The sequence below is a fragment of the Schistocerca nitens genome, chromosome 3 (genome assembly GCF_023898315.1).
Source record: "Schistocerca nitens isolate TAMUIC-IGC-003100 chromosome 3, iqSchNite1.1, whole genome shotgun sequence".
NCBI lineage: Eukaryota > Metazoa > Arthropoda > Insecta > Orthoptera > Acrididae > Schistocerca > Schistocerca nitens.
In genome coordinates, this window is record NC_064616.1 from 735797162 (window position 1) to 735824646 (window position 27485).

General features: G+C 38.9%; 1 protein-coding gene across 2 annotated transcripts in view; it reads left to right on the top strand.

Moving 5' to 3' along the window:
* The window catches only part of LOC126249737 (L-threonine ammonia-lyase), a 224424-nt gene that overhangs the window by 160772 nt on the left and 36167 nt on the right, over window positions 1-27485 (top strand). For both annotated transcript variants that reach the window (XM_049951415.1, XM_049951416.1), the window contains 3 exons: window positions 4611-4898; window positions 9752-9914; window positions 17473-17628. In XM_049951415.1, coding sequence (XP_049807372.1) covers window positions 4611-4898; window positions 9752-9914; window positions 17473-17628 — 607 coding nt within the window. The remainder of the gene's footprint in view (window positions 1-4610; window positions 4899-9751; window positions 9915-17472; window positions 17629-27485) is intronic.

Consider the following 27485-nt stretch of genomic DNA (forward strand, 5'->3'; position numbering starts at 1 on the left):
TCAGTTACAGATGTAAACCCCACTCCTTACAGAAAAGTAAATTGTAATAACTTTTTACTGCTGTGTCAGGATGTAGGTGTAGTATATGTAGATGTAGCACAGGCTGTCTGCTTGTTAACCAGCCTACACATCCTGTGACAACAAATGAATCCATTTTTCTTTCAGAGGCACCTTGAGAACATCTTGCATTAAATTGTAATGTCACAACGTCCTGACACATTTTATTGATTACTTCTCACTATTCTTGCTTTATGCTGGTGATCATAATCATGAAATAGCCATGGTAAAATACCACACTGTCTGTGCTGAAAGACAATCCCTTCAGTACAGTGTTGCTGTGATGCATGTGAAACTGTGGAGTAAAGTATTGTGAATGGTTGCTTGCCAGCTGAGATGGAATTTCAAATCTGTCATGTCCATCATTATGTGTCATCTACTTCCCTTAAGGCCATGTCATTTTAGTAACATATAGAAGGAAAGCTGAAAAATGGAAGGAATATGTTAAGGGTCTGTATCAGGGAAACAAATTGAGAGCAATGTTATAGAAAGAGTAGAGGAAGTAGGTGAAGGTGACGTGGGAGATTTGAGATTGCAAGAAGAATTTGACAGACTGAAAACCGAAGTAAAAACAAAGCCCTTGGAATAAATGACATTCCCTCACAATTATTGAGATCCTTGGAAGAGCCAGCCATGACAAAATTATTACACATGGTGTGCAAGATAAATAAGACAGGAAAAATACCTACAGGCTTCAGGAAAAGTGTAATAACTCCAATTCCAAAGAAGGCACATTTGAACACCAGCTAACCATCAGTTCAATATGTCGTGCTTGCATAATATTGACAGAGAAGAATGGAAAAACTGGTTGAAGATGATCTCTGGGAAGAACATTTTGGTTTCTGGAAGAATATAGGAACACACAAGCAATACTGACCCTATGTCGGATCCTAGAAGACAGACTGAAGAAAGGCAAACCTGTATTTATACGATGTGTAGATTCAGTAAAAGCTTTTGACAGGGTTGACAGGACTACACTCTTTGAAATTCTGATGGTAGCAGGATAAAGTACAGGAAGAAAACTGTTATTTATGGCTTGTATAGAAACCAGACTGCAGTTAACAAGAGTTGAAAGACATTAAAGGGAAGCCACAATTGAGAAAGGAGAGAGACAGGGTTGTAGCCTATCCTTAATGTTATTCTGTCTGTGCAATGAGCAAGCTGTGAAGGAAACCAATGAGAAGCTGAGAAAGTGGAATAAAAATTCATGGAGAAGAAATAAAAATTTTCCACTTTGAAATTTTGTCAGAGACAGAAAAGGACTTACAAGAACAGTTGAATGGAATGAATGGTTTCTTGAAAACAGATTACAAGATGAACATCAACAAAAATTAAATGATTAATGGAGTATTATTAATTTAAATAAGGAAATGCTGAGGGAATTAGATTAGGAAATGATCAACCAAAAGTAGTAGATGACTTTTGCTATTTGGGTGGTAAAATAACTGATAACAGCCAGAGTACAGAGGATATAAATTGCAGACCGGCAATAGCAAAAAAAGCATTTCTGAAAAAGAGGAATTTGTCAACATCTAATATCAAATTAACTGGTAGGAAGTCTTTTCTGAGCTGTTAGTTAGGGTTGTAGCCTTTTAAGGAAGTGAAATGTGTTCAATATGCAGTTCAGACAAGAAGAGAACAGAAATTTTTGAAATATGGTGCTTTAGAAGAATGCTGAAGATTAGATGGGTAGATAAAATAACAAATGAGAAGGTACTGAATTGAATTCAGGACAGAAGAAATTTCTGGCACAACTTGACTAAAAAAAATTGATAGAACACATCCTGATGCATCAAGGAATTGGTAAGGGAAGGAAGAGTGTAGGGGTGGGGGAAGGGGGGGCAGGGGAGGGACAGCGATCTAAAAGTTTTAGAGGAATACTAAAGCTTGAATACACTAAGCAGGTTCAAATGGATGTAGGTTACTTTAGTTACACACAGATGAAGAGGCTCACAAAGGATAGACTACCATGGGGAGCTGCATCAAACCAGTCATCCAACTAAAGACCACAACAACAACAGTAACAATGATAACACCAGTGTAAGAAGTGCAAGCCATTAATTTGTTACCATAACAGATTTCCTTGTTCAAAGAGTATTGAAATTTGCAGCAAACAGGTCTTATTTGTAATTGCACCAACACAAAGAGGAACAAACATCAATGACTTTACTATTTAACTCTTTTTTTTTTTTTTTTTTTAGAAAATAGGAGTCATTTGATTGGTGAGTTAGATCTGAAAGAATAACATCTTCAATATATCATTATCATGCCAAGGTCTTGCTTAGATGCTCTCAGAAAAACCAGCTGGGTCTTATCATCCATAGACAGGAAACAGATATTCATTGTATTTGCAGGTTGCATAGTTCTGTACATGTTACAATTAGGTCTTGCTAAGTGTGTCTTTCCATTAGAGACCACACTGGATTTGTCTTTGCTCATTGATAATGTGGCACTTGTTTCCTTGACTTAATGCGCATTGTGATATGAGTAGACCATCTTAATCTAAAGGGTGGAATAACAAGTTTGATTTCTCCTTGTGATGTGTTTATATTTAGTTCTGTGAAGTTTTGTGTTTTGACTGTTTGTGTGTTGTGTTTATAATATAGAAATGGAGCACATCCAGTGTTCATCTGAATGAGGTGGACAACAAATTTAAAAGCCACAGTCATGCTGTCCTTAGTACCAGACTAATTGTAGCATGTGAACACAGTTCGAGCCTTGCTCACAGCTTCGTCTCATTGGGTAGTGTATGAGCAAGTGTTTGACCCTTCTAAGATCATACAGCAGAATAATCGATATTATCACTTTCTGCCAGAATTTCCCTTTGAATATTTAAGTTGTTGCATTGATGGATTTTTGAATGAACTAGCAATAAATATGGTTCATTTTTGTACCTTCATGTTTGTACAATATTTAACAACATATTTTAATGATACAACAATGTAACTACATAAGTAGGGTTTGTCTTCTAGAATGAAATTTTCACTCTACAGCAGATTGTGCGCTGATATGAAACTTCCTGGCAGATTAAAACTGTGTGCCGGTCCTGAGTTCAAGTCTCGGTCCACACACAGTTTTAATCTGCCAGGAGGTTTCAGGGTTTGTCTTGCTTGGCTTTACTCATACCCTGTTAGCATGTGAAATAACTTTCATTGACTTTTATAATCATTTAGTCTTATACTCTCAATTATTACTATTTAGCCGCAGTGTAAATGAATTAGGTCCTGCGACTCTGCCATGCCGCTAGTAAAACAGCTACACTGTGTGCCAAAACACCTGCTAGATGTGCTGTCGGCTGACGGGAGAATGGCAATTGGGCATTTTTGCATGCAGTGTAGCTGTTTTACTAATGGCATGACAGAGTTGCAGAACCTAATCCATTTACGCCATGGCTGAAGTGGTGACCCTTGAGCGCATCCCCAGAGTCACAGGACCTAATTCATTTACACTGTGGGTAAAACTACATCCTTGATTTTGTACTGATTTTCACTGATTAACAGTATTTACTAAATAAGTATTGTTCTGTGAAAGATGATGCTGTCTGCATAGGAAAATGTGGAAGATTAGAGCTTTTTATTTTTTTCCCACCAATGAGGTAATTATGGAAAACAAATTGTGGCCTTATGTTTTGTGTTCTTTTTCCAAAGGGACTATCTCAGCATTCACCTTAAGTTATTTACAGGAACCAGTGAAAGCCTACATCTGAAAGGCCACAAGGAGTTTTGAACTTCATTCCTCCTGAAAGTGAGGCCTCTACATTACCTTACTAGGTGCATGCTTTGGAGATAATCATTGCTGTTATCCCTTATTTATTTATTTACAAATAAATAAATAAATGAATAAATAAACTGCTGTCAGAAAACAGTACTAAAGAACTAAAATTAAAACTGTAACCTTCCTAATATTGGAGCTCTTAACTGAGAGTTAAAAACAACTCATCCTTTGTGTTTTCAGACCATCAACATTGGATTACCATTCTTACAGACTGATTTTATGGATGACAATATGTCATACTTAAAAATGTTTAGCTGTAAGTTGGTTTTAATATGTTTCTCATGTTTTGCATATATTTTATTGTGTTCATAGCACACAAAAATGCTAATGAACACATATTTCCATATTTACATATCTGATAGTGAAGTATTTTGGAGCAATGTTTTTAGATTAAGTGAAATGTGCTTCTATTGAATGAACATGGTACACGTTATTCAGCAAAAACCTTTCCAAGCTTGTAGCTTCTGCAGTTGGATACCTTTGTGTTGTTTGGTAATCTGTCAAATGAAAAGAAAATAACTTCATCAATCTGATATGAACTGACAGGACTCATATGAATATCCTTGCTAAGGCAGACTGACTCAAAGGTTCAGCTTGACACTTGTTTTTTCCCAAAGTCTTTCCTGCTAAAGACAAGTTAGCTGTCTTATTGATTGTTAGTCACTTAGTATGACATATCAGTGTATCAATGTTAAAATATGAACAAAAGAATATCTTCCAGTTTGAATGATGAAATTGTCAATCTGGGGTATATTATGTAATGCCTATAATGTTTACAGCTTTAAGGAGAGAGGTGCAAGGTATGCACTTCTGATGTTACCTGAGGATCAGAAGAAAAGAGGTGTTATTTCAGCATCCCTTGGGAACCATGCTCTGGCACTTTGTTATCATGGAAAGGATCTGAAGATTCCTGTGACTGTTGTTATGCCTTCTGTAGCACCATTAATGAAGATCCAAGCCTGTCAGCAGCATGGAGCTACTGTTATAATCCATGGTGAAGATATGGGTGAAGCCAAAAAGGCTGCAATGAGACTTGCACATGAGAAAGACTTGACTTACATTAATGGGTAAGAAGTTTCATCCATAATGCACATCACAGCTACAAAACACTGCAGAGCTTTTATACATTGGATATGTTAACTTTTTAATTTTGTAATAATTCTTGTTTTTACACTACCTGATTAAATTTATCTGGACACGCCCTATGTAATGTGGAACTGACCACTAGATGTCATGAGAAGTGTATCCACCAGTATAAAAGGAGATGGGAAGTATTGTGTTATCAGTAGGGCAGCTGAACTAGCAGAATAGTTCAATCAGAAGGGCTCAGTAAGTCAGAACATGGACTAGTCATTGGATGTCATCTGAGTAACAAATCAGTCAGGGACATTTCAATACTTCTAAAGCTGCCCAAGCCGACTATTGGTCATGTAATTCTGAAGTGTAAATGCGAAGAAACAGCCATAGCTAAATCAAGACAAGGCAGATCTCATTTAATGGCAGACAGGGACCATCTAGAATTGACGAGTGTGGTTGTAAAAATGGCATGAAAGCAGCAGAAAGAACCACCCAAGTGTTAGGGTATGGCAAATGCCGGGAGGGCATTATCTGCTATCATGTGCAGTGCCAATGGTGAAGTATGGTGGATGTTGAATAATGGTATGGGGGTGTTTTTTGTAGTTAGGGTGTAGTCCCCTTATTTTGAATAAGGAAAACACTAAATTCAGATGGATAAGACTACATTTTACAGTATTGTGTATTATGTACAGTAGAGGAACAGTTCAGAGACAGAGATTGTCTCTACCAGTACAACAATGCACCCTGGCGTAAAACAGCATCTGTAAGGCAACGATTTATTGACAATAACATTTGTGAAATGGATTGGCCTGCCCAGAGTGCTGACCTGAACCCAATGAAATACTTTTGAAATGAGTTATTAAGTCTACTACACTCCAGACCCCAGTCTCCAAGATCACAACCCTCTGTGGTTTGGCTCCTGATGAAGAATGGGCTGCCATTCCTCCACAGACATGCAGATATTTCATTGAAAGTGTCCACAGCAGAGTTTGAGCCATCATAAAGGCAAAGGGTGGACACACCCCATACTAATGTCCACTAAAAGGTATCCAGTTACTTTTGATCAGATAATGTACACACTGCATTATATATTTTTAATCTATTAAGAAATGTACTGCAGGAAAGACAGGGACTAGAACTATTTTTATTTTATTGAACTGATATCTCACTTAAATGTTTTTGTGTTGTCAAAAAAAAATATAAATAATGTTTATGTAATTTACCATATACAGTGTGAGCTATACCTATTTGCGTAGCAGATTGTTAAACACATAGCTTTTTTTTTTTTTTTTTTTTTTTTTTTTTTTTTTTTTTTTTTTTAGCAGATGTTCACTCGAAACAAGGTTGCTGCATTTTTTTGACAACTAACAAATGTATTTTAGGGTGATTGAGGTTGCATTTCGTATTCCATGTTTTCATTTTGTTTTGCTGTTTTGCTAATATTACAGCAAGTGTTGCTGTAAATGTCACATCTTCTTTTGTGTTAATAAATTGCTAGTGACTGTGCCTCTCATTTACAAAAACTTAGATGTACATGAAAACAGTTCTATGAAAAACACTAACATTGCTCATTTATAAAAAGAATAAAAAGCCTCCCAACATGATTGATTATGTGATACATCATAATTTGTGTTGATTATGTGATACATCATAATTTGTGTTTTATGCCCATTATAATCATTTACACAACATTTTCCATTGCAAAAAACCCAGTGTATATTTTAAATGACTGTGATTTCTACTACAGATGTTATTATGATTATTTTTATCAAAATTGAGCCTGCAATTTTGAGTCCAGTCAATTAAAATGGTGTTGCAGTTTTAGTGTTTGAAACAGGCTGTCTAGCACTGTTGAATTCAGTTCAGTGATTGGCAGTGAAGTTGCTATGTTATTTCTATTTTTTTAATAATTAATGGATAAATACACTGTATTATGGCTCATCTTATCCGTTAACAAATGCACTACAGGAATGATATACATTCATATATTAGGGATTATACTCCTTTTTATTTCATTAACTCGACATCTCATTTAAATACTTTAGTGGTGTTGAACAATTATACCAATAATATTTATGTGATTTACAAAGTGAATTAAAATTTTATGTATACTGTAGTCATTCTCGATGAATCTTCAAAATGATTTAACAAATGAACTACTGTACTGTAATAACTGAATAAGGAACTCCATCTTACTGGCAATTTTGCAATCTTCTTAATACTTGTAAATGAAGAAAGCAAGGGAAAAAATATTTAAGGTAGAAAGAAGGTTAGAGCTTAACACCCTGTTGACTGTGTTAGAGGTGACACACGTACTCAGTTGGACAAAGATAATGTGGAAAGTTTCCCACAGTCTTTCCCTATAAAATAACATCACAGCACTTGCCTTTAGTGATTTAGAAATTGAAGGGAACCTACAGGAGATTTACAGAATGAAGATTTAAAGTTTCTGTATGTTCAGAAGAAAAATGAAACATTGGTAGGTGACTTCAGGTATTCTTTAATAAGTGCGGCACAAACCACATCACACCAGACCTATAGATATTTCACTCATGTCTACTCATTATGAACCATTAAAAATTTTCTTGCTCGATGGGCTTGCACTTGTCATATTGCAGGTACTACAAGTTACAAGGGAAACAAGTAATGCATTTACTTCAAAGTGTCACCCAGTATAAGGATGACATGCAGCCCTACAAGGGACAAAATCCAAGAGATCTTTTTGTATCCTGCAGAATATTTTTAGATCAATCTGATAACTTAAAGACAGCTTTATATGGAAGTCTTACAGTATGCTACAGGGAACCTAAGACCACATGAAGCTGCACAACAAGTTGCATTCTGTAGGCATAAGAAGCAAGAATAACATGACAAACTGGAGACTCACCCATGAATTGACTCCATTCATGTGAGCAGTAATAGACAATGAACTGTCTTCCCAGTTATTATGACTATTCCCTTGAATCAACAATGGCAGTTTTGATGAAGACATCACCCTCAGTCAGTCCAAGTACTGGTTAGCACATTTATAATAGCCACAAAGTACATTTTTAATATTCACTACTAATGATCTAATTATGTCTATGCAACATGATGCATTGACATAACTGTATGAACATGTACACTAAAGAGCCAAAGAAACTAGTACACCTGCCTAATATCATGTAGGGTCCCCATGAGCATGCAGATGTGCCACAACATGACGTGGCATGGCTTGACTAGTGTCTGAACTAGTGCTGCAGGGAACTGACACTATGAATCCTGCAAGATTATCCCATAAATCCACGAGAGTACAAGGGGGTGGAGATTTCTTCTAAGCAGCACATTGCAAGGCATCCCAGATATACTCAATAATGTTCATGTCTGGGCAGTTTGGTGGCCAACAAAAGTGTTTAAACTCAGAAGAGTGTTCCTGGGACCACTCAGTAGCAATTCTGGAAATGGGGGATGTCGCAGAGTTTACTGTAATTGCGAAAGTCCATTGGAATGCACAATGGACATGAATGGATGTAGGTTGTCAGACAGAATGCTTACATACATGTCAACTGTCAGAGTTGTATCTAGACGTATCAGGGGTCCCATATCACTCCAACTACACAAAACTTGTTGGACCAGACAACATGTTTCCAGTCATCAACAGTCCAATGTCGGTGTTGATGTTCCGAGGCGAGGCATAAAGCTTTGTGTCATGCAGTTATCAAGGGAACAGGAGTGGGCCTTCGGCTCCATAAACCCATATTGATGATGTTTCATTGAATAGTTCAGACACTGACACTTGCTGATGGTCCAGCATTGAAATTCATCGCAGTTTGTGGAAGGGTTGCACATCTGTCCCATTGAACAATTCTCATCAGTCATTATTGGCCCTGTTCTTGCAGGATCTTTTTCTAGTTACAACAATGTCAGAGATTTGATGTTTTACCATATTCATGATATTCACAGTACACTTGTGAAATGGTCGTATGGAAAAATCCCCACTTCATCACTACCTCGGAGATGCTTTGTCTCATTGCTCATGCGCGGACTATAACACCATGTTCAAACTTACTTAAATCTTGATAACCTGCCATTGTAGCAGCAGGAACTGATCTAGCAACTGTGCCAGATACTTGTTGTCATATACAGATGTTGCTGACTGCAGCACCGTATTCTGCCCATTTACGTATCTCTGTATTTGAGTATGCACGCCTATACCAGTTTCTTTGACGATTCATTGTACGTTATGTATGAAAAGTTTGACATATTTGATAATTGATTACATCTGACACCAAGGATTGAATAAAAATTAAATTATGTAAAATATGTTTCCAATAAAGAATTGATTTTATACCATATTAAGATGAAATTAGAGGTCAATGAGACATCCTCCAAGAAACATTTAATTCAGAATGAGTACATAAGCCTTTTCACCTGTGATTGATAAACTGTGATAAGCAAATTTTATTCACATTCAGAATCAATCATCAGCAGTTAATATTTCTGGAAAATATCAAAAGTTTGTTGATATCTTCAGCAACTGTCAAAACTTGTAATATTTACTGATGATATAAGAAATTGAGGGAAAGAGTGGAGATAGTGCATATAGGTGGGGGTTCAAATGGAGGGAAGTAGTAACTGAACATAAATCACTGGGAATGAGAACCATAAATGCTAACAGTTTTAGACAACTAAGCAAAGATGCAAAAAAGCTATTTGTGATGTCACAATGAACCAAATTTAACAGTGTAAATGTATACAAATAATTCTGGTTTAAAACATTTTCAAAGATTGAGATAGTAAAAGGAGGATTATAAAAACATCATAGTTAAGTAATATGACTTGTAATTACGTATTTTTGTTCCAGCTATGATCATCCACACATAATTGCTGGACAAGGAACTGTAGGATTAGAAATCGTGGAGCAAGTATCAAAGATCGATGCTGTTGTTGTACCTGTTGGAGGAGGAGGACTAATAGCAGGAGTTGCTCTTGCAGTCAAGTCAATGTTTCCTGATATTAAAATCATTGTGAGTACAAAATTATGGACTATAGCAAAGTTCTGAGGAAGATGCTCTTTATGTTGCATTAAAAATTATCTGATACTGGTATTCAAATAATTTTTGCCTCTTATTTATAAGAAACATTAATAATGATATAGGTTCTACTAAATGGGTAGGCTTTAGTATGGAGATATAGTGACAATATGCGGTTTACTTATTAATAATTTTACAAATGTATTTCATTTACTTTTTTCATTGATTACAGCAGGAGTGAGAGAAAGGGGGGGGGGGAGGGAGAGAGAGGAGAGAGACAGGGAGAAAGAGAGAGAGAGAGAGAGAGAAAGAGAAAATGAGAGGTCAGGGGAGGGTGGGGGCAGTCAAAAGGAATAGATGTGTGTTATCTTTAGTCACAAATCTTTAGAGTTCATCCATCTGCCTAACTGGACAGATGCTTTTCCTTTTATCACATCCACCTTCCCTTAATGTAATATGTATATTTCACCTTGAATGTATTTGTATAGATAGCATCACCGTGATTAATGTGTGTAGGGCATAGTCTTGTTGATGAGAGAAATGAGAAAATACAACCTGGTTGCTGGCACAAACCTTACTGAACAGGTCAGCAAGCTTAATAGTACCACTCAGAGCATGGACTATTATCAACCTTGTCACATTATCTCTTTCTGTGAGGTACTCTATGAGATTTGAAACAAAAATCCACTACACTGGTGCTCATGTTAACGATCAGTAACAGTATTCCATTCATCCTTCTTATCCTTTTGAACTATATTCTAGTGATGAAAATTCTTTCATAGTAAAAATTGAAACAAGCATCTTTAGGTAAGGAACCCTGCTCTAGTACATTTTAGCAAAATTAACCTCAGAGGAGGGATCTCACAGAGAGCGAGAGAGAGAGAGAGAGAGAGAGAGAGAGAGAGAGAGAGAGACATAGAGAGGGGGGAGGGGCTAAAAATTGTTCATGACTGCTTGCTGCTTCTTCCAGAAAAAGAGTTAGGTTGGAAGCAATAAAAACATTATAAGACAACAGTGAAAGTGTAGCTCATTCACTGGCTTGGAAAAATTAAAAGTGAAGAGCTTGATTGATAATGTAGATACCATGCTTCAATATAGCCCACTGCAACATCAGCATCTTCCTTTCCTACAGTAAGTAGTCACGCTTAAATTTAGTTGTTTGTGCTGATTTTTGTAGAGTTCTCATATTGTTCACACACCTGATGACATGCATAAAATTAAGAATGAAACAGTTTCATGTCATTTGATGAAAGACTTAAACAGGCAATTAGGGGCTTATGTAAATACTTAACTTGTTTTTATAATACACAAATATAAGATTCACATGGATAGCAGAGTGCATTACAGAGCCCACTTCCAGGACCCAGGAAGGCCCATTGGTCCCAGGTCAAATATGCCTCAGGGATTACTGAAGGGAGCTGGTGTGTTGGATAGCTTGGGTGTGGTTTACAGTTTGTTTTTCACATCGACTTAGGTAAATACTGGAATGATTCCCATGTCCCACCTCAGACACATGATGAGCAGACCCTTTGAAAAATGATTTTGCATTTGACCATGCAGTTACACTAGATGCAAACAAAGGATACACAGATTTTTCCTGTGGGTTGGGGGGACTGCTGCTAGTAGCTTTAAAATTCCTTCGGGAGTGACAACCCACTGCAGTCTGTTTCCTTTTCCTGACCTTTATTTAGTATCTTCATGGGATAAGCATGACAAATTTTAGATTTTGCAATGTTAGTGGTAAAGGATGGCTGGACACCCTTCCTATCATCTCCCCCTTCCACCCCCTGGCCCCCCATCCCCACCAGAATGGTATTTGTGTGCACCATCTGACCATGTGTAGTGTTATTCCATGTGAAAGTGTGTGAATATTTTCTAAAATTATATTAATCATGTAACTAAGGTATAAGGTGTGTGCCAGCATAGTATTCAACTAGTGGGATGTGTGGAAACAATCTGGAAGCCTCATCCAGGCTCACTGGCACACAGGCCATCATCATTTATCCACTGGGCAGGATTCAGTTTGGGGCCAGCTTGCCTCTCCAAATCCTGTAAATGGTGTGCTAATGCATGTGACTAAAAGGACAGCTTGATGACCCAATCATAATAATAGTCTGTATACTGGTATGGTTAGTTCTCTGCAAAATTGGAGAAGTACCATATCACCCCTGACCCAGAATGGGCCAGAAAAAGGGCATTGGATGGGAAGGATGGAAGGAATATTATGAGTGTCATCTTCTGATAATCCTTTACTTTCTCAATGTGATGCACTTAAAATACCATTTATTCTGAATGTATAGACAAGGATAGAAGCATATTTTACATACTTACACTCCCTGATACCTTAGGAGATAATTTTATGTTTTGCCATAACAAACTGTTGTAAAAAATAATCAAAAAATTTGACCAAAAGTCACTGATCATAGCACTGAACATAGTCTGCCCCACATTGCATTGTATTGAAGTACAGTGTGAGATAATGTAGGCTTTATAAGCAGTTCATCAGTTTTTTTCTTTTCTGCTTTCAACCAATTTTTTTAGTGTTTTGGGAGCAGTACTGTGATAGAACTCTGAAAAATAAGTCTTCATACACTGTGCACATTGACCTTCTAGTTGCTTAGAGTGTCTCAATTGGCATACCTTAACCACAGTTCTGTGCTTTTAATGATAACCATTGTGCAGCTGTTTTTGTTTTCTTAACAAGCTTCCTAATTATATTTATATACCATGGGAGGCATTTGCCATTTGTAACTTTTCTATTTTGAAAAAAATATTTATACAGCTTTATCAGCTAACAGCTTGGAATTGAGACACAATTCGACATTTATGTCTACATCTACATCTATATAGATACTCTGCAAGTTACCATAAGTTGTGTGATGGAGGGTACCCTGTATTTTTCGTTTCCCCTCCTGTTCCAGTGGCAAACAGAACGAGGGAAAAACAACTGTCTGTACATCTCCGTATGAGCCCTAATTTCTTGTATCTTATCTTCATGGTCCTTATGCATGATGTATGTTGGTGGCAGCAGAATCATTTGGCAGTCAGCTTCAAATGCCAGTTATCTAAATTTTTGCAATAGTGCTTCCTGAAAAGAACACTGCCTTCCCTCCAGAGATTCCCATTTGAGTTCCCCGAAACATGTCCATAACACTTACATTTTGTTTGAGCCTACTGGTAACAAATCTAGCAGCCCTCCTCTGAATTGATTTGATGCATTCTTTCAATCTGATCTGGTATGCATCCCTGTCACTTGAGTAATATTCAAGAATAGGTAGGTCTCCCAATAAACTGAAGTTGACCATTTGTCTTCCTGACCAAAGCTTTTAGATGCTTGTTCCACCTCATATTGCTTTGCAATGTTATGTCCAGATATTTAAATGATTTGACTATGTCATGCTGGATGCTAGTAATACTGTATCCAAACACTACAGGTTTGTTCTTCCTACTCATCTGCATTAACTACCATTTCTTTTTCCACATTTAGGGCTAACTGCCATTCATCTCACCAACTGGAAATTTTGTCTAATTCGTCGTGTATCTTCCTACAGTCACTCAACTTTGACACCTTACTGTAACCATGGCATCACCAGCAAACAACCTCTGACTGCTGCCACCTGACTGCCAAATCATTTATGTATATAGAGGACAACAGTAGTCCTATCACACTTCCCTGGGGCGCTCATGACAATACCCTTGTCTGTGATGAACACTTGCCATTGAGGACAACATACTGAGTTCTGTTGTTTAACAAGTCTTCAAGCCACTAACATATCTGTGAACTTACTCCATTTGCTTGTACCTTCATTAACAGCTTGCAATGGGGCACTGTGTCAAATACTTTCTGGAAACCTAGAAATATGAAATCTGCCTATTTCCCTTCATCCATAGTTCTCAGTATATCATGTGAGAAAAGGGCAAACTGAGTTTTGCACAAGCGATGCTTTCTAAAACCATGCTGATTCATGGACATAAGCTTCTTAGCCTCAAGAAAGTTTATTATATTCAAACGGAGAATCTGTTAAAGGATTATGCAGCAAACACAAGTTAGATATATTGATTGGTAATTTTGCGGATCCATTCTTTTACCTTTCTTTATATTAGAGTCACCTGCACTTTTTTCCTATCACTTGGGACGTTGTCGCATGTGAGAGATTCACAATAAATTCAAGCTATGTAAGGGCCCAATGGTGAGAGTACTCTTTGAAATATCAAACTGGGATTCTATCAGGACCTGGTGATTTATTTGTTTTCAAATCTTTAAGTTGCTTCTCTGCACCAGGTATGCTTATTTCTATGTCATCCATACAGTAGTCTGTCCAATGGCCAAATGGCGGTATGTTTGTATGGTTCTCTTGCATTAACAGTTTCTTGAATGTGAAGTTTAAAACTTCAACTTTTGTTTTTCTGCCTTCAATTGCCACACCAGACTGGTAAACAAGGGACTGAATGGAAACCTTAGACCCACTTAGCGATTTTACATACGACCAGAATTTTCTCGAGTTCTCTGCCAGATCTGCTAAGGTGTGATGGTGGTAGTTGTTCTATGATTCTCACATAATTCTTTTCACAGACACCTGAATCTCTACTAACCTTCGATTGTTGTTGTTTGTTTGTCCCCTTTTTAACCTAGAGTGCAACAGCCTCTGCTTCCTCAGCATCTTACAAAATTCGTTGTTAATCCATGGTGGTTGTTTTCCATCCTTTATCCACTTACTAGACGCATAACTCTCCAGACCACAATTTACAACCTGCTTAAATTTTGCCCATAATTCCACTGCATAGTATTGTGTGATTCATTCCACTGTAGCCTGTTTTCCTAGATGAGCAAATAATAAGTACATGGGATATGGAAAGTTAAAACTATGTGCATAGCTGGGGCGTGAACCAAAACATAACAACTGAGTCACTTGAGATCACCTCATGGGCTGTCCCTAAGCCTAAGTTTCCACTGACTCTTCTACTCTCTCTCCAAATTCTGCAGAGGCTTTCCTGTGTTGTTACAAGGTTAACAGTTCTATCAAATTTGTGGGCTTGGGACTTTGGTCTCTCTAGTGCCTCAAGGTTATTACTGAGATTAAATTCTTTTACTTGCTTCAGAATACATGTTTTAGTCACTAAAAGAAATTCATCTTAGAAATAATTATTAACTAGGCCATTATTTTTATGTTAGTATCTAGCTTAACATTACATATATTTTTTGAGGAATTTTGTGACTGTTATAATGCTCCCATTGTTCTCCATACATTTCTCACTGTTCCTGCAGTGAAAACTATTTAAATTTAATTTACTTGTCTGCAACCTGTACTTTGATTCAATGTACTATGTAAAACCATTTGGTTTATTAATGACAACCTTAAAATTTCTGTGAATCCCTATGGGTCTTATCTACATCTGATTATTCCCTTAGGTTACAAATATTATTCCCTAGATCAGAGATACAGTTCATAGCCACTTTATATTAAGTTGGTGAGTTTCATATTTCACAGACTACTCAGCCTCATCCATGCAGAATTAGCATAAGAAGACAAAAGAAAAATAAGTGTGTAACGATGGATCAACTTATGCCTGAGAATGAAGAGAAAAAATTACTATTAGTCAATAGTTAATTTGTTCAAAATTCAAACAACAGTGTAACACAAAAATCACATGTGAACGTCTTCATTTAGTTCTCAGTGGTCTAATTAAAGTTTATACTAATTACGTACTGTAAAACTGGCTTAAAATAAACCTCAGATTAAAAATAAAACTCAACCATTTCACCAGATGTAACTATTGAAATGGCACAATATTTGGACATCAGATTAAAAAGTAATCATTTGGTATTCAAATGCTCTGTCTCATGTCTATTACCAGACATAACTTTTGGAATGGCATAATAAATAATTGAAGGAATAAATATAACAATTCATCAAATATTAGAGGCACTCAGTTGTCAAAAGGTACATAAACAATTCTGAGAACTTTGCTTATTTTGGTCAAATCCTTTTTCTATTATTTACATTCCACCAGGTCTTTCTGTTACCATATTACGATGCAAAATGGCATGATATTTTGGCACCAGGCTGAGAAATCATCGTCAGCTGATCTAGTGCACTGAGGCAATGTATTTTTCACTTCCAATTTAACACCAAATGTGTGGAAGGACAAGTATATGGGTGCCAAGATTTACTGATATGTTTGTCATGAAGGATCATGTAGAAATCTATACAGTAGAAACCTCACATGATAATATGGAATAGGGTGGGAGAGGGGGAAGGTTGGGGGGTCTGAAGTCCAACGGTCTAACTTTCAGAGTGCAAGTCTCTCTAAATATTGATGAGTGCAAGATATCGGTACTATAATTCCTATAACAAAGTGAAAGAATCTGATAATATTTTATTACAAGATTTATGGTGTACATCTTGAGCATGTCACTTCATATTAATATTTAGGAATAATGCTAAGAAACAATATGAAATGGGACAATCATATAAAATCAGTATTAGACAGTAAAAGTCCATGATAGAATAACCATAATATGGAAAGGATAGATTGCTACTCACCACATAGAGCAGGTATTGAGTCACAGACAGGTACAATGAAAAAGACTATGAAATGGGACTGGCATGTGGGGAGTGTGGTAGGGAAGGCAGATGGTCAACTTTGGTTTATTGTGAGAACTTTGAGAAAATGTGGTTCATCTGTAAAGAGGACTACATATAGGACGCTAGTGTAACCTATTCTTGAGTACTGCTCAAGTGTTTGGGATCCACACTAGGTCAGATTAAAGGAAGAAATTGAAGTATTTCAGAGGCTGGCTGCTAGATTTGTTACCAGTAGGTTTGAACAGCACATAAGTATTATAGAGATACTTCATGACCTCAAATGGGAATCCTTGGGGGAAAGGTGATGCTCTTTTTGAGAAACACTAATGAGGAAATTTAGAGAACTGGCACTTGAAACTACAGCATAAAAATTCTACTGCTGCCAACATACATCTCCCATAAGGACCACAAAGATAAGATAGGTGAAATTAGGGCTCATACAATGGAATGTATACAGTCATTTTTCCTTATTTGTGAGTGGAACATGAAAGGAAATGACTAGCAGTGGTCCAGGGTACCCTCTGACATGTACTGCATGGTGGTCTGTGGAGAATGTCTGTAGATGTAGATGACAAATTAGTAAAGATATTATGGATTATACACTTTAATGTGGTGGGACCTTATGTTGTCACATGATGATAAAATGAGGGCATCATCAGATAAGCATTTTAAAACTAACAAGAATACTGGATTTTAAGTTTCTCTGACTTTGTAGCAATATATTACGAATAAGTTTCACAAAGACTCCATATGTACACTCATCTGATGTAGCTTAAAAATGATTATCACACAGTTATATAATTAACAACATAAAATTATCCACTCTTTTTGTTTGTGCTAAGTATTTCAGTACCTATTACTGGATTTTTATGAATTCCCTGTGGCTCATTTTCATTTCAGCTCCTAGGTCCTTTAACATAGTTTTATTTGGACCTCTGTTGATAAAATTTATTGATCTGCCATAGGGAGTGGAGTCAGAAAAGTGTGCCAGTTTTTCAAGTGCTTTGAAATCAAAGAAACCAGTGTACACACCAATTCAGTCCACCTTGGCAGATGGTCTTGCTGTCCCAAAGGTGGGATACAATGCATTTGTAACTGCTGCTCCACTGATTGACAAAATGGTGAGTAGTCATTTGGATTGTTTCAAACTGTATGACTGCAACAATCTACATAATAACCAGTACTGTTCATAATATTTTATTAGTTCAATATTACACTGATGATCATCATTTTTTATGTATTATCTAGGGACAATAAATTACGAGGGCTATCCACAAAGTACATTACATTTTCGTTTGTGTCCATTAGGGGCGGGGCTAGCGCGGCCATCTTGGTGTCATGGCATTCCGCCGCTCAGTCAGTATCCTGCCGTGCTAGTGAGAGGTTCGTGCTGTACTCCGTTGAGTTACTGTGACAGTTTGAAATGTCAGCGTTAATTGAAAATGCCGCGAAGTGTGAAGTGTGTGTTGTGTTAAGGTTTCTGACTGCAAAAAACTGTACACCGATAGAAATCTATCGGCAGCTTTGTGAAGTGTATGGGGACAACATAATCACTGAAGGTGGAGTGCGTCAATGGGTCATAAAATTTACAAATGGTCAAAGTAACGTTCATGACAAAGAGCGAAGTGGAAGACCCAGCATAGTGACTGCTGAACTTGTCGAAAAAGTCAATGCCGCAGTCCGTGAAAACTGTAATTTCACAATAACGGAACTCTCTATGAGTTTTCCACAAATTTCATGAAGTTTGTTGCACGAAATCATTACCGAAAAGATTGGTTACCACAAGTTTTGTGCAAGATGGATACCAAAAATCTTGACAGAGATTCACAAAAATCAGCAAATGGCTGCAGCGTTAATGTTTTTGGATGCTTATGAGAAAGATGGCGACTCATTACTCGATCGCATCATTACTGGTGATGAAACATGGGTTAAGCATGTGAACTGCAAGACAAAATTGCAGTCAATGCAGTGGGGGCACACAAATTCCCCCCAAAAACCCAAGAAATGCATGCACACAATGCCGGCAAGGAAGGTGATGGTGACTGTCTTTTGGGACAGAAAAGGTGTGATTTTTGTGGATTTCCTGGAAAGAGGCACTACAATAAACTCTCAAAGGTATTGACAAACTCTGCACAACCTCAGAAGAGCAATACAAAACAAGCGCAGGGGAAAGTTGGGCTCAAAAATCTTGCTGATTCACGACAACGCCCGGGCCCACACGGCAAATGCCACTCGTGAAGCTCTCGAATCTTTTAAGTGGGAGTTGTTTCCTCATGCACCGTACAGTCCCAACCTGGCACCGAGCAACTTTCACTTATTCCCAGCAATGAAGAAGTGGTGGGCTATGCAGCATTTTGATGACGACGCACAGCTTCAAGAAGAGGTAACCACGTGGTTGAAGGCACAGGCAGCCAAATTTTACGACGAAGGAATTTCCAAGCTCGTCCATCGCTACGATAAGTGCCTTAATTTAAATGGCAACTATGTAGAAAAGTAGTATTTAAGTGTGGCTTTCATCTGTATATAATAAAAAAAAATTCCAATACTTTATTTATTTTTAATTCCAAAACGTAATGTACTTTATGGATAGCCCTCGTATTTACTTGATTCATAGCAAAACTGTTTATTGAAAAGTTCAAAAATGAAAAATGGTGTGCAACTGAATTAAGACAGAAAAACTCATACTTACCAAATGGCTACAGACATGTGCACACACCAAAAAGGGCACCACAGAAGAAAAGAATTATAATAACAACACTAACAAAAGAAAATTTTTTAGTGTTGGAGAAGGCAGAAGGGGAAAAAAGTCAGAAATGATGAAGTGGAAAACTGAGTATAGAAACCTAGAGGTGGCATTAAAGGACAACAACATTTAATAAAAAGACAAGAAGAAACAAATGAATGGCTTAAGAGAAAAATACACAAAACATTAAAGAGGGTCATAAAATGAAGATGACTGAATATTAAATTGGTGGCCAAAGTGAGGAGGGAGAGTGAAAATGAAGTGAGGGAGGAATCAAGAGCTAGACAGTAACAACAGTGATTAATATAAAGTGGCCACTTCAAGAAGAACACAATGATTTTTTCAACAGATCAAAGTTGTTTCCTTCCTCCAGCCTTTTTTTTCTTTTGGATTCAACTTAAGACTAGGTGGGTAGTGAGAACTGCATACATGTTGTGGAGCAGCTGCCCTCCTGCAAGTTCTCAGGTACTGTTGCTGAGTGGATGAATTCAAACCATCTGTGTTTGAAGCTGTTACCAAGGATATTGTCATTGCATTGCAGAGTGCACTCAATAATAGCTCAATTGGTATTACCAATATAGATTTCTTTAGCCATCATGCCTATGTGGAGAGGAAACAGAGACTTCATGTCAGCTACAGTACTATAGAACATACTGCATCTCATATTCAAATTTCTCTGGTGGCAGACCAATACATGAATTTACACTATTTGGGAACAAAATGAACATTTTGGTGGCTAAATACAGACTGATTCAGATAGACAGTTACAAACTGATGATGAAATGCTGACTCACATGTAGTAACTGTAAAATCTGAATGATGACTTCAGACTGCCTGTGGCACTGTGCAGCAGGCTTATTTATAGATGAGCATAATATTATAAATCACAAAATATTGATGCACAGACTGTTACATTTTGAATATTAACATCAAAATCAGGAAAATTAAGACACAAAGATACAATATGTAATGACATAAATTTAACTAATAGCTGTATAATTAGAAAATGCCAAAAATAATAAATACTACTTTCTGAGGTTGATTTTAATGTACATAGGGATTCTCAAAGCCTGCCAAAAGTTTCAAGAAAACGAAACTTTCCAATTTGTTTAATTAAACAACTAAAAAGTTATTTTGTTGCAAATAGGAACTTTTGGAATCAGTAAAACCAGTGCTACAAGACTACAGTATTGAATTTTGAAAATAATCACAATTCAAGTGTGAAACTGTTATAACTTCAAGTTGAACAAATATATTTCAAGGATGATACAATACATGAAAGTCACAGATCAAGTAAACAGAGTAAGACATGTGTCACTTTAACAGTCAAATCATAACTGAGTCTGAGTCTAGCGGCCGGGCTGGCCGCTTAGGTGGCGCTGCTGCTGCATGGCTGGCAGACAGCGCCGCATGTAGAAGACACGCGTAACTGCGTGGCAGCACTTTGAAAGGTCGGCGAGTCACAACACTTTTCCCCTCTTTGAAGTTTTTGCACAGGTCTTGATGGAGGTGGCCTGTAGATTGCTAACATCCATAGGTGTTGTTTGACTGGCCGTAAAGTCTCGAGGAGGAGGCTTCCCATACGGATGGAAGTGTCCCCGATGATAATGGGTTGAGATGACAGGAGACGTGGGGGTCGAATCTGCTGGGGCCCCATGCACCAATCTGCCCATTGCGGCAAGTCTGGTTGTTATAACAGGAAACATGGGCGATGTGTCCACGTCCGTAGGAGAAGGAGGTGAGTAGAGTTGCTCCGACAGATGGTAGTCATCTGGTTCCTGCATGGGCACGTTGGTGTCAGTTATTGTGCTGGCACCGGTATGATGGTGAGAGTAATGAGAGATTCCATGATCCCGAGCATCAGGTAGAGCCGAAGGTGGTGTAGCAGCAACCGGAACAGGCGTTGCCAGCACACGAGGCCGAAGCTGGTCCGAATGACGCACTGCAACACCCGTGTCTGTCTGGATTTCATACAGGCGTCGGCCATGGTGTCGTAAGATGTGGCCAGGACTCCATTTTGGCTGCCTGCCATATCCCCGTACCCATACAAGGTCGCCAGCGGTGAACCAGCCAAGCGAAGGCACCCGCAGCCGTGAGGTGGAAGGCTGCAGAAGATGAAGTAGCGTGCGAGGCTGTCGGCCATGTAAGAGCTCAGCCGGGCTGTGGTCGCCCATGGGAGTGAAATGGTAAGAAGCCAGAAATTGGAGATGTGCATCATCAGCAGCAGAAGAAGTCAGGAGTTTCCTCATCTGAGCCTTAAATGTGTGGACCAGTCGTTTAGCCTCACTGTTTGACTATGGATGGAACAGAGGGGCCGTGACATGCATGACGCCGTGATGGGCACAAAAATCTGCAAAATCGGAAGAGGCAAATTGCGGACCATTATCAGTAACAAGAGTAGAGGGAAGGCCTTCCAAAGAGAAAATGTGAGCTAGAGCATTGGTGGTTGCCGCGGTGGTAGGCGATGTGCAATGGACAATGAAAGGAAAGTTAGAGTAGGCGCCAATAATGAGAAGCCAATAAGTACCTAATAAAGGTCGCATGGACTCAGCATGAATATGCTCCCAGGGTTTCATAGGCGAAGGCCATGGTGACAAAGATGACTTCGGGGTGGCGGCCTGTGACGCACAAGGGCCACAGGCAGCAACCATGTGTGCGATTTCAGAGTCAATGCCGGGCCAGTACACATGACGGCGCGCAAGAGATTTTGTGCGAGAGACACCCCAGTGGCCTTGGTGAAGGAGGCGCAAGACCGAAGCACGCAAAGACGCAGGGACCACAACACATGGCGAAGCATTTTCGGTGGAAAGGAGGATAACACCTTTCCCTTCCCGTGAGACGGTAACGCAAAGCGTAGTAGTTCCGCAACGGATCAGAAGTCTTAGTGGACGGATGATCTGGCCAACCCTTCTGAATACAGCGTAAAACCCGGGAGAGGGTAGGGTCAGAACCCGTAGCAGCCGCCAGCCGGTCCCCGGTGATGGGGAACCCGTCCACAACCCACTGCTCGGCAACATCCAGGTGGAAACACAAACATTCGTCCCTATCGAATGCCATATCAGGACCCATGGGAAGGCGAGACAGTGCATCAGCATTTGCATGTTGAGGTGTTGGCAGGAAATGAATCTCATAATTGAAAGGTGACAAGTAAAGAGCCCAACGCTGGAGGCGGTGTGCAGCCTTGTCGGGAAGTGACGTTGTTGGATGAAACAAGGAAACAAGTGGTTTATGATCCGTAACAAGATGAAATTTGGATCCATAGAGAAAAACACCAAACTTATGAAGAGCATAGATAATGGCCAAGGCTTCTTTTTCAATTTGAGAATACTTTTGTTGGGCATCCGTGAGCGTTTTGGAGGCATAAGCAATGGGTTGTTCAGAACCATCAGAAAAATGATGCGCAAGGACTGCACCAACCCTGTAGTGAGAGGCATCCATGGCAAGAACAAGCTGTTGGCCAGGCGATAAGTAGCCAGGCACGAGGCCTGTTTCAGAATAGTCTTCAATTTCTGGAAAGCTGCATCGCATGACGTGGACCAGTGAAAAGGCATGTTTTTATGCAACAGGCGATGCAACGGCAGAGCCACCGAAGCAGCAGACGGTAAAAACCTGTGATAGTATGCTATTTTACCCAAGAAGGCCTGCAGTTTCTTAACAGATGTAGGGCGAGGAAGGGCATTGATCACAGCAACAGTTTGCTGAAGTGGACAAATACCATCCCGAGAGTGTTCCAACCCCAAGTACATGATAGGTGCCTGAAAAAATTTTGATTTCTGAAGATTATGCTTAAGACCGGCAGTCTGTAAGACATGAAAAAGTGTGCAGAGATTCTGAAGATGTTCTTCAGTGGTGGAGCCAGTGACAACAATGTCATCCATGTAATTTATACACCCAGGGACAGTGAGCAATAATTGTTCCAAGAATCGCTGAAAGAGAGCAGGGGCACTGGCAACCCCGAATGGCAATCATTGGTATTGATAGAGGCCGAAAGGCGTGTTAAGGACCAGAAACTGCCAGGAAGCAGCGTCTAGAGGAAGTTGATGATAAGCTTCTGACAGGTCAAGTTTAGAAAAATACTGGCCTCCAACAAGTTTAGTGAACAATTCTTCAGGTTGAGGCATAGGGTAAGTGTCGATAAGGCATTTAGCATTTACAGTGGCCTTGAAATCGCCACAGAGACGAATAGCACCATTTGGCTTAGCAATGACAACAACAGGAGAGGACCACTCACTGGAAGTGACAGGAAGCAAGACCCCTGAAGCAGAGAGACGATCCAGCTCCCATTTGACCTGATCACGAAGGGCCACAGGAATGGGCCGAGACCGAAAAAACTTAGGCCGAGCAGTGGTTTTGAGAGTGATATGAGCTTTGAAGTCGTTTGCACGGCCGAACCCAGGAGAAAAAAGGGACGAAAATGTTGTCAAGGAGGAATCCAATTGAGCATAAGGAATATATCGACCTCATTTAGCAGCTTCTAGTCTTCATTCTCTCCATGTTGGCATTTAAGTAGTTGGTTAGTGAATGATTTCTCTTGCATTGTAGCTGAAAAACTTTGCTTATGGATTTGTTCATATTGTTTTCATCAGCATTCAGGGACTATAGTATCCCATAAATAAGAATATATATGCCACACAGTGCTGTTGACATCTGTTGGTTCTTTACCTTCACCATATGGGCCAGCATACATCCCTCATATGGAAGGAATGGTAATGCCTTCATATGTCTGTGTTTCAAAAAAGTCTCAGCAAGTAAGCAACAACTATCAAGCTGGGAAAGTATGGTCATGAAAGATGCACTCAGTTACTTCTGAAGCAAAACTCTTAACAGAATTTTTTTTTTAAATTACAGAATTAAGCTAAAAAAATTTGGAGCTGTCAGAGTAGCAGACTCAGAAAGTGACTTCTATAGTGTGGCTGTTGAGGAGAATTCTCCATTTAATTGGCCACCATTGTGAATTTAAAGCTTTCCACACTTAAGAAGGCACTGGCAAGAGCCTAAACAGTTAATAAAGTAGGTAAGAGGCAATATTGTTAACTTGTTTGTTTGTAAAAACTCAGACCATGCAGATTTGCATGGTCAGTTTGTCTGATTTCAACAAAGCCTTGCTATATGCCATTGTTTGTACCATGGTGCTCATATGTCAAGTGGAGTAGGAGTGCAGCTCTAGTATGAAACATTCTGAACATGGTGGTGACACATGCCAGACCTCTTGTGTTGACTCATTTGTGTAGGCTCGTTCTTTCAGTGCCTCTTAAGATGTTCATACACTACAATGAGGGTGATCATGCAATGAACTAGAAATCTGAACTGTCCTACAGTTTATCTACACCCACTCGTGGCATTCAATAAAAATGTTGGTTGGGTGCCTGAGCTACTTATAATGATTGCACTATTCATAAAATCTAATCAAGAGAAAGATTCTCAAATTTCAGTGCCTCTTTCAAAATTTCCTGACTGGGAGATAACTGTACAATACTATCCTATATTAAGGGATCTGTATAGAAATATTCACAGTCTGGATTTTTATGCATGAAACTATTCTTTCTATGGTGTTCTTGTAAGTTGGTAATCAACAAATTACTATAATTGGCCAGGTTGTTTATTGTACTGATGAAGTTATAATCTAATGACTACAACAGGATATTTTTGTAAAAAACAGATGATAGTTCACACATTTCCCTAAATGATAGTAGTACTTGTACAGACAAGGAGGCAAACCCTCTGAGCAGGAATATATGTTTCAGACAGGCTTGAGAAAGAAACAGTGAGTGCTGTAAGCTATTGTCCAAAAGCTTCGAAGTATTTTACTTTCTCACTGCAACATTAAAAGCTCATTCATTGTCCTACAAACTTCCTTTTTCTTTCATTGATCATTTTTCAAAGTGTCAGTTCACAATTTTTTCATGATATCATTAAAACAGTACAAAATACAAAAACATTTTAGCACATAAAACCCTTTTGGAATTCCATGCTGTTTTGATGATATCACCAGAAAACTCTGTTCCAAAACTGATAATATGAAAAATTCTTAAGGAAAGAAAAAGTATGTCTGTAGGAAAATGGATAAGTTTTCAATGTTTCAGTGAGTGGGAAAATAATTTTTCTTATATTATAACTTTGAATAGAATATGGCACAGCGGTCGGTAACGCCTACATAACAAAAGTGTCTAGTGCAGTTGTTAGATCAGTAACTGCTGCTACAAAGGCAGCTTATCAAGACTTAAGTGAGTTTGAAAGTGCTGTTATAGTCAGTGCATGAATGATGGGACACAGCATCTCCGAGGTAGCGATGAAGTTGGGATTTTCTTGTATGAACCACTTCACGAGTGTACCGTGAATATCAGGAATCTGATAAAACATCAAATCTCCAACTTCGCTGCAGCTGGAAAAAGATCCTGCAAGAATACGACCAACAATGACTCAAGAGAAATGTTCAATGTGGCAGAAGTCCAGCCTTCATATTGCTGCAGATTTCAATGCTTGGCCGTCAACAAGTGTCAGCGTGCAAACCGTTCGATGAAACATCAGTATGGGCTTTCGGAGCTGAAGGCCCACTCATGTACCCTTGATGATTGCATGACACAAAGCTTTATGTCTTGCCTGGGCCATAAACACCAACATTGGACTGTTGATGACTGGAAACATGTTGCCTGGTCGGAAGTGTTTCGTTTCAAATTGTATCAAGTGGATGGATGTGTATGGGTACAGAGACAACCTCATGAATCCACGGACCCTGCATGTAAGCAGGAGACTGTTCAAGCAGGTGGAGGCATTGTAATGGTGTGGGGTATGTGTAGTTGGAGTGATATGGGACCCTTGATACATCTAGATATGACTCTGACAGGTGACATGTACGTAAGTATCCTGACTAATCACCTACATCCATTCGTGCACATTGTACATTCCAATGGACTTGGGCAATTCCAGTAGGACAATGTGACATGCCACATGCCCAGAATTCCTACAGAGTGGCTCCAGGAACACTCTTCTGAGTGTAAGCATTTCTGCTGGCCATTGAACTCCCCAGACATGAACATTATTGAACATATTTGGGATGCCTTGCAACATGCTGTTCAGAAGAAATCTCCACCCCCTCATACTCTTATGGATTTATGGACAACCCTGCAGGATTCATGGTGTCAATTCCCTGCAGCACTACTTCAGACATTAGTCAAGTCCATGCCATGTCATGTTGTGCCACTTCTGTATGTTCGCAGGAGCTCTACACAATATTAAGCAGGTGTTTCAGTTCCTTTGGCTCTTCAGTGTAAATGCTGTAAAAGCCACATTACACATGAGCCAAAACATTAGGCATTTCCCAGTGTGAGATGAACACGACCTGATGGCACTATGGGCACATGACGTGCTAAGGAAAGCATATAAGCACAATAGAGACAAATGAGGAATCATTCTAGTGAAGACACAGGCTACAGATGGGGAAATCCACAGATGTAAGTAAGTTTGACAGAGGCTAGATGTTATGGCACAATGCCTGGATATGAGCATTCCAGAAACAGTGAAGCTGGTTAGTTGTTTATGTGCTACAGTCATGAGCATCTGTGGAAAGTAATTGAAGGACAGAGAAGCCATGACCAGATGAGAAGCTATTGGATTTTCATGCCTCATCACAGAATGTGGAAGTTGGAGGCTTGCACACACTGTGAAGCAGGACAGTTGGCAATGAGCCAGATGACAGGGTACAATACAAGTGTGGGTGGGTATAAGTGATTTAGAGGACACCAGTCATTGCACTTTGTTGAACATTATGCTCTGCAGCAGATGACCCGTATATGTTCCTATGTTGACCCAATGCCATCATCATTTAAGATTCCAGTGAGCATGAGATTATCAAGATTAGTCACAGGTCAATGGAAATGTCAACTAGATGGATGAGTTCTCTTTCTTATTACACTAGGTTGACGGTCATGTGTGGATACACTGTCAAGCAGGTGAACAGCTGCTCAGATGCATACACACAAACTGCTGGAGGTAGTATTATGCTAATGAAGGACATTCATCTCAGCTGTAATGGTACCTGTGGTAGTAATCAAAGGCACCATGACAGCTGTGGAGTACATTAACATTATTGTGGACCATTCACTTCCCTTTATGCTTGATATTTTCCTGAACTGTGATGATGTCTTTTAGCAGGATACCTGTCTGTGTTATAAGACCAAAATCAAGATACAGTGGCTTGAAAAGCATGACAGTCGTCTCATGTTGATGTCTTGGACA